Raw genomic sequence first — 8,677 nt, forward strand, 5'->3', positions numbered from 1 at the left:
GCAGCAGAAGATGCAAGGATTGAGAGCAGGTGTGTTGTGTACGCACCTGACTCTGATGGCTGCAGTGTCGCTCTGCTGCATGCTGCGCCTCCTGGCCGCCATCTTGGTCAGGACCGCTGTTTGTCCTTGCCCGCTGTCGGCTTGTCGGCTCCGTCTCTGCACAGTGAGCGTGAATGTTGTCTATCTATCTGTGTTGCCCCTGTGATGAGGTGGTGACTTGTCCAGGGTGTACGCCGCCTTCTGCCAGAATGCAGCTGAGATAGGCTCCAGCACTCCCCTTGACCCCAAACTGGACAAGCGGTAGTAAAATGGATGGATGGATGGATGGATGGAACCTGTAGAAAGGGCGGTCCCCACAAGTGATGATCAAAAACTTGGTCCCCATTCCAAATGATAACCTGTGTGTCTGTGTGTGTGTATGTGTGTGTGTGCACAGGATATTTTAAAGAAGCAGTAAAGCATTAAATTTAGTTTAAAAAGTTCATTTCCAGCTCACAAGTCGGGCAACCTAAACTTCCTTAACTGCTTGCAGTAAATTGGATTGTTTTTTTTTTTTACCCGTATTGAGTTTTGCACCAAAGAGAAACAGGTGCAGACTTGAAAACATGCAGCTGTGCACGATTCTGCACGTAAGACGTACACTTCAAAGGCGGAAAGGAGTTTGGCTTTGATAAGAAGACGTGGTCAGGATGGAGCAGCGTGGCACCTCCTCTCAGACGTGCCCCCATGGTAGCAATTTATGGCTTCCTGGCTCCTGGTAATGTGCAAAGTGAGGACAACAGAATTCCAATGTTTTCTACTCGAGCGCCGCAAATCTTTTTCCAGGCTTCCTCGGGGTCACTTTCATGGCTACTTGAAGTGACTTATGCGTGAGAAAGGGACACTTTTTGCTATTGATAAAGGTCGTGTTTTATGTTAAACAAGCACACGTGCAAAAACAGAGTTCCTTAAAGTGTTTTTTTTTACTGACACAACATCCATAATAGAACATCCACAATAGAACATCTTATCCACATATTTACATATTTACACACACATAGCACATGTTTTTAAGACTTCTGCACTTGGTTTGGTTGACATAGTGCAGGTTGGATAATTCATTGTCACCAGCTTAATATTTACAGGATGAAATTAATACTTCTGTTGGGCTTGAGTATACGAAGTGCTCCCTGCACAGTATGTACATATATTACCTTCTCCACCGCACCTCTCTGCTACATATTATTATTATTTATTTGGTTTTCAGTGCTTGCAGCATCGTTCCCTTCTCTTTACTCAGTGCAATTTCCTCGATATAATCTGCTTCATAACATAATGTGTCCTCTCTGGCTTGCTTTTTATGCCTTTTTTCCTGAGTTTGACTCTCTTGTCGTCTCCATGCCAACCAAGAAGCCCCACAAAAATCTGACTGGACCTGCTATTGCACTGAAATGGTGTTTGGGGGAAAAAAAGTCCCATTTCTCTCCTCGGTGGCGCCAACATGGCTTCTCAGCCTGGCCAGGCGTGGTATAGCGCCCTGGTTCTGTGTCACGTAGACAAGCAGCAAGTGAGTTCAGAGGGCGCTCAATCCACAGGAAGTTCGCAGGGAATCTCTTGCACCGCTTTGGCGGCCGTGTAGGCGTGCAGGAAGTCCTTATAGCGAGGGGCGCAGCCCAACCAGGCCTCCCCGAAGTGGACTCGGCCGGTGAAGAGGAAGCTGCCTGGACCCGGTTTGACGCCGCACTGCAGGAGGGTGCGGATCTCCCCCCGGGTGGAGACGCGGCTGGTGCCTGTGAAGAGGGCGTACTTTTGCCGGAACACCCGCGTGGCGCTGACTTTGATGACCGCCGCCCGGAGGTTCTCGTCCTCCTGCACGGACCTGATGTTGCCTCGCACCACTGTGGGGGAACAAGGCACGCGCTGGTGAGCTCATTCTTCTCCTCCCATAAAATCTGACTCTCATCGTTCCTCCGCTGTTGCTTTTTTTTCATGCACAACTTACCAAAGTCGCTGGTGCACACGGCCATGAGGATCTCCGTGTTGTTGCAGGGTCTGCATGCATCTGAGGGAGCAAGAACGTCGGTAAATGACTGCATGGAACTCATTTTCTTGTTTGTTAATTAGCCCTTGCAAGTAAAACGTCCAAACGCACAGGAATGTGCAAGAAAAATAACAGACAGCTGCTACTTTTACCCCACCCTAAAACCTTCCCAGGTGTCTGAAGTCGCTCCTTAAAAGCCTCTAGTCCTGGCTTATTTAACTGCCGACACCGACACCAACCCCCGAGTTCAGTTCCAAACTTTTTGCAGAACATTTCTAAAAACACCCTTATAGAAGAATTTGCATTGACATTTTAACCTTGCTTGCAACTGAGGCGTTCCTCAAGGCACCCCTTTAAGTCCTCTCCTTTTTGGTGGAGTTTTTTGATTTATTGATTGAAACTTTTAGTAGTAGATTGCAAAGGAAGTGAATACATTAAATGAAGCAGTACAGTACATATTCCGTACAATTGACCACTATATGGTAACACCCTAATAACTTCAACTTATTTAAGTCGGGCTCCACAGTAATCAATTCATGGTAAAAAAGCTGTATCTTATTTGCTCAAGTCATTTGTTGAACTTCTCCTTGTGGTTAAAGCTGAGGTAGGGAACCTATGGCTCTCGAGCCAGATGTGGCTCTTTTGATGACCACATCTGGCTCTCAGATGAATCTTAGCTGACATTGCTTAACACGATAAGTCACGAATAATTCCGCTGGTAATCACAGAGTTAAAAATAAAACTTTCTCATGCATTTTAATCCAGCCATCCGTTTTCTACCCCACCTGTTCAAGAAGTCGCATTAATGCTAAGAAGCATTTTGCTTATTATTGAACGGGACTATCGGTAGAAAATGGATGGCTGGATGGTTAGCTTCAGAATAACAATGTTATTCTGAGACTTATTATAGTCTAAAAATGTTGGTCTTACTTAAAAATGCACGCATTTAGTTGTATTCAGAGTTAAAAAATATTATATGGCTCTCCGAAAAATACATTTTAAATTTTTTGGCTTTCATGGATCTCTCGGCCAAAAAGGTTCCCGGCCCCTGAGTTAGAGTGTCCGCCCTGAGATTGGTAGGTTGTGAGTTCATACCAAAGACTATAAAAATGGGACCCATTACCTCCCTGCTTGACACTCAGCATTAGAGTTAGAATAGGGGGTAAAATCACCAAAAATGATTCCCGGGCACGGCCACCGCTGCTGCTCACTGCTCCCCTCACCTCCCAGGGAGTGATCAAGGGTGATGGGTCAAATGCAGAGAATAATTTCGCCACACCTAGTGTGTGTGTGACAATCATTGGTACTCTAACTTTTTGTAGTTATACTAGTTGCGTTCCTCAAAAGTTCCATTTTAGGTTCACCAATTTTTATCATTTGGGCCTGCAAGTTTAGTTAAGAAAAAGTTGTGATGGACTCACATTTTTACAGCATATTCTTTAAAAAATAAACTCTAGAGTGTTATCTTAGAGATGGTCTTTAACTGGGTTTTTTTTTCAGAAGGTCCTTAAAAACAGCAGATATACACTAAATAGGGAAACAATTAAATGCCGACATAGAAGATGCTGGTTCACCGGAATATACAAAATCAGACTAATAGTGAATACTTAAGCTTTCTGAAAATGTACTCACCAAATCAATATAAAGTTAAAAAAAAAAGTTAAAGTACCACTGATAGTCACACACTAGGTGTGCTGAAATTACCCTCTGCATTTGACCCATCCCCTTGTTCCACCCCTTGGGAGGTGAGGGGAGCAGTGGGCAGCAGCGGTGCCCGCGCTCAAGAATCATTTTGGTGATTTAACCCCCAATTTCAATCCTTGATGGTGAGTGGGAGGTCCCGTTTTTATAGTCTTTGGTATGACTATAAACTCACGACTATGTCTATGAACTCACGACCTACCAATCTCAGGGCGGACACTCTAACCACTAGGCCACTGAAAAAGGTACACAACTGAGGTGTTCCTTAAGGCACCCCTTTAAGTCCTCTCCTTTTCGTATCTCATTTGCTTCAGATCTAGTCATTTGTTGAACTTCTTTAGTTATACAAGTGGTGTTCCTCAAGGTTCCATTTTAGGTCCACCCTTTTTCATCGCTTGGGCCCGCAAGTTTAGTTAAGAAAAACTTATTCTTATTCTTTAAAAAAAACTCTAGAGTGCTATACCTTTGACTGGCTTTTTTTTCAGAATGTCCTTAAAAACTGCAGATGTAGTGTGAAGTGAATTATATTTATATAGCGCTTTTTCTCTAGTGACTCAAAGCGCTTTACATAGTGAAACCCAATATCTAAGTTACATTCAAACCATTGTGGGTGGCACTGGAAGCAGGTGGGTAAAGTGTCTTGCCCAAGGACACAACGGCAGTGACTAGGATGGCGGAAGCGGGAATTGAACCGGCAACCCTCAAGTTGCTGGCATGGCCACTCTACCAACCGAGCTAAACCGCATGTACACTAAATAGGCAAAAATCGTGGAGAGCAAAGGTCCCTAAACTACGGCCCGCGGGCTGGATCCGGCCTGCTAGTGTCCAAAGTCCGGCCCGCGAGAAGTCCCAGGTTAAAAAAAATTAATTTAATAAAGTAATGTTTATCGGTGAGGCGTCTTCAGTAATGCGGACGCTGTATCGATCCATTTTGGTGAAGAAGGAGCTGAGCCGGAAGACAAAGCTCTCAATTTACGAGTCGATCTAAGTTCCCATCCTCACCTCTGGTCATGAGCTTTGGGTTATGACCGAAAGGACACGATCATGGGTACAAGCGGCCGAAAAGAGTTTCCTCCGCCGGGTGGCGGTGCTCTCCCTTAGAGATCAATCAATCAATCATACAATGATTATTTATATAGCCCTAAATCACTAGTGTCTCAAAGGGCTGCACAAACCACAACACTAACCAATACGACATCCTCGGTAGGGCCCACATAAGGGCAAGAAAAACTCACACCCAGTGGGACGTTGATGACAATGATTAATATGAGAAACCTTGGAGAGGACCGCATATGTGGGGAACCCCCCCCCCTCTAGGGAACCGAAAGCAATGGATGTCGGGCGGGTGAGAAGCTCTGTCATCCAGGAGGAGTGAAGTGAAGTTAATTATATTTATATAGCGCTTTTTTCAAGTGACTCAAAGCGGTTTACATTGTGAAACCCAATATCTAAGTCACATTTTTTTTTTTTAAACCAGTGTGGGTGGCACTGGGTGCAGGCGGGTAAAGTGTCTTGCCCAAGGACACAATGGCAGTGACTAGGATGGCGGAAGCGGGGATCGAACCTGCAACCCTCAAGTTGCTGGCACATCCGCTCTACCAACCAAGCTATACCGCCCTGGAGCTGGACGAAGTGGCTGGGGAGAGGGAAGTCTGGGCTTTTCTGCTTAGGCTGCTGCACCCGCGACCCGACCTCGGATAAGCGGAAGAAGATGGATGGATGGATACAGTGGGGCAAAAAAGTATTTAGTCAGCCACCGATTGTGCAAGTTCTCCCACTTAAAATGATGACAGAGGTCTGTAATTTTCATCATAAGTACACTTCAACTGTGAGAGACAGAATGTAAAAAAAAATCCAGGAATTCATATTGTAGGAATTTTAAATAATTTATTTGTATATTATGGTGGAAATAAGTAATTGGTCAACCATTCAAAGCTCTCACTGATGGAAGGAGGTTTTGGCCCAAAATCTCACGATACATGGCCCCATTCATTCTTTCCTTAACACGGATCAATCGTCCTGTTCCCTTAGCAGAAAAACAGCCCCAAAGCATGATGTTGCCACCCCCATGCTTCACAGTAGGTATGGTGTTCTTGGGATGCAACTCAGTATTCTTCTTCCTCCAAACACGACGAGTTGAGTTTATACCAAAATGGATACATGGATGATAAAGCAGAGGATTGGGAGAATGTCATGTGGTCAGATGAAACCAAAATAGAACGTTTTGGTATAAACTCAAATTGTCCTGTTTGGAGGAAGAAGGATACTGAGTTGCATCCCAAGAACACCACACCTACTGTGAAGCATGGGGGTGGAAACATCATGCTTTGGGGCTGTTTTTCTACTAAGGAGACAGGACGATTGATCCGTGTTAAGGAAAGAATGAATGGGGCCATGTATCGTGAGATTTTGAGCCAAAACTTCCTTCCATCAGTGAGAGCTTTGAATGGTTGACCAAATACTTATTTTCCACCATAATTTACAAATAAATTCTTAAAAATTCCTACAATGTGAATTCCTGGATTTTTTTTCCACATTCTGTCTCTCACAGTTGAAGTGTACCTATGATGAAAACTACAGACCTCTGTCATCACTTTAAGTGGGAGAACTTGCACAATCGGTATATATATATATATATATATATATATATATATATATATATATATATATATATATATATATATATATATATATATATATATATATATAAGTTTGGGGACCCCTAATGTAGAGGATGCTAGTTCTCCGGAATATACAAAATAGGATTAATAGTAAATATTTTAGCTTTCTGAAAATGTCCCCACTAAATCAATATGGTTGAATATCTCTGCTCTAGCAGCTCAGAATTTAAAGATATGTCAAAGTGCCGCCGTTTTTACTTCACAAAATCATTCCTAGAAGGGCAAAAAAATGTAACGAAGGCATTGTGTTGGGAGGCCCCTGGCTGCACATTCTCCACTCTTGATAAATGAGATTCCTTCCTCTCCAGTGCAAAGCAAACCGAACGTGTGGGTGGGGGTCTCTAGTGCAGACAAGTCTGCCCCGCAAGCTCAACAAAAGAGGGGAGCATCTCAGCTGGGGAGAGGCCTCTGTCGCCTAGGAGACGGCAGTAATCCCAGAGTGCTCTAGCGGCATGCATTCAAAGAGCCAGAGAAAGCCCCCCCTCCTGTGCTTTTGTGGCCCCCAACTCCGCTCCTCCTGCCGCAGGCCAACATGCCTTCAGAACCCGAAATGACCGTCAACTCACCAAAAGTGCTGATGTGGTTGGAGTCCAGCGACAAGCGGGCGGTCCAGTCCCCCCTCAGCTCGTAGCGGAAAGACGCCGTCCGCCGGCTGATGTCTTGGTGAGGCGTCGCCTGCAGGAAGAGCGCCAACGTCTCCCCCGGGGCCCGGCTGAAGCAGCGCACACTCGGCGGGAGAGACGTCTCCAGCCGGTCCCCCACCAGGAGCTCCAGGACGCCGTCCCTCTCCAGGTAGAGCTGGGCGCCGTGGAAGTTCTCCGAAGCTTTGACGCAGGCCGTGATGAGGCCCGAAGAGCCGCCGCCGCCGCCACCGGGGCCCACGGCGATGGAGGGCAGGCGTGGGGACAAGGTGAGGCGAAGTGCTCCTTTGGGGTACAGCCAGTCAAGGGTGCCTTCCGAGCAGTGGAGGGAGATCTGCTCCACGCTGCCCTGCTGCTGGGATAAACCACTGCAGGGGAGGAAAGAGGAAGTCAATACCTGCAGCTTCAAAAAAATAAAGAAAACATTTCCTTTTCTTTTACACTTTTTAAGAGAGCATTATCAGGCTACTTTTTTCAGTGTGAGGCATTCAGGGTCCTCTTGCCACCAAATGTGCCGGTTAAAGCCTCATATAGATGCAACATTGCTGCAAGCATGACAAGCGCCGCCTGCTGGCAGCTCTGCAGAAGACAGGTCCTCTCATAAGAGTCCTTCTTTAAAAACAATATACAAGCACCCAGTTGGAAAATGAAGAAATTATGCATTACAGTTTTTTGGAATTAATCCGAGTCTGTCTGGACCCTCCTGCAGTCAAATCCCCCCCTCTCACCCCCCAGCTCACATGCAGAGATCTTCTAGTCTCAACATGTTGCGGTCAAAGCAAGCACCTGTATTTAAAAGTTAGGAACTATACTTGCCTTCCTTTCCAGCTACACTGGTCCTCCGAATAATTGCATAAGGCTGCATGGAATACAATCCAAATGCTGTAAATCCCCAAAAAGTGCATCTTTTAAATAGAAGGGATTTCAAGAATGAAAACTAATCCAAAAGCTGCACCAAAGCAGTTGAAATCCTTCTAGGCTCTAATCTTCCCAGCCATCCTCTCGGAAGAAGTTTGCTCCACACTCACTCACTCTCTCACTCACTGACTGAGCTCCAAAGTTTATTCACCTCAAGAGAAACTTGAGGGACCAATCAGAGGCCGAGTTTGGAAACTTTAAACCACTGCACTGTCAAGTGGGAGGGGGAGGGGGGAGGACTTTGAGGGTATTAGGGGGCGGGCTTGGGTAGGTGGGTGTGTGTGAGGGGGGTAGGGGGGGGGGGGATTGGGGGGCCGGTTTAGTCAGTCAGTCTGACCTGAAGAAAGAGTGACAGTGCATAAGTATGTTACAATTCTCCATTGTGTGCATTTAGGACGTGGAAAGTAGCTGAGACAATGTGAGCAGTTAGTTTGGTCTCCTTCCTCCCACCCCCCCTTTTTCTGTGTGTTTGTGTTTGTGTGTGTGTGTGTGTTCTTGTATTTTCTACCCTTCTTGAGACTACAACAAGAAAAAGTACCTTCCATATGAAGACCAGAATCCATCCATCCATCCATTTTCTACCGCTTATTCCCTTTCGGGGTCGCGGGGGGCGCTGGCGCCTATCTCAGCTTCAATCGGGCGGAAGGCAGGGTACACCCTGGACAAGTCGCCACCTCTATATATATATATATATATATATATATATATATATATAT

At 45.6% G+C, this 8,677-nt stretch overlaps 1 protein-coding gene across 1 annotated transcript; it reads right to left on the reverse strand.

Annotated features, from left to right (window-relative positions):
- Positions 1-943: 943 nt before the first annotated feature.
- Positions 944-8,104, reverse strand: metrn (meteorin, glial cell differentiation regulator). The gene is made up of 4 exons (XM_061909286.1): positions 7,860-8,104; positions 6,969-7,411; positions 1,982-2,041; positions 944-1,877 (listed from the first exon to the last, which is right to left on the reverse strand). The coding sequence occupies exons 1-4, from the start codon at positions 7,946-7,948 to the stop codon at positions 1,564-1,566; spliced, it is 906 nt and encodes a 301-aa protein (XP_061765270.1). The 5' UTR covers positions 7,949-8,104; the 3' UTR covers positions 944-1,563.
- Positions 8,105-8,677: the final 573 nt, after the last annotated feature.

Source organism: Nerophis ophidion, linkage group LG08, assembly GCF_033978795.1.
Source record: "Nerophis ophidion isolate RoL-2023_Sa linkage group LG08, RoL_Noph_v1.0, whole genome shotgun sequence".
Classification (NCBI taxonomy): domain Eukaryota; kingdom Metazoa; phylum Chordata; class Actinopteri; order Syngnathiformes; family Syngnathidae; genus Nerophis; species Nerophis ophidion.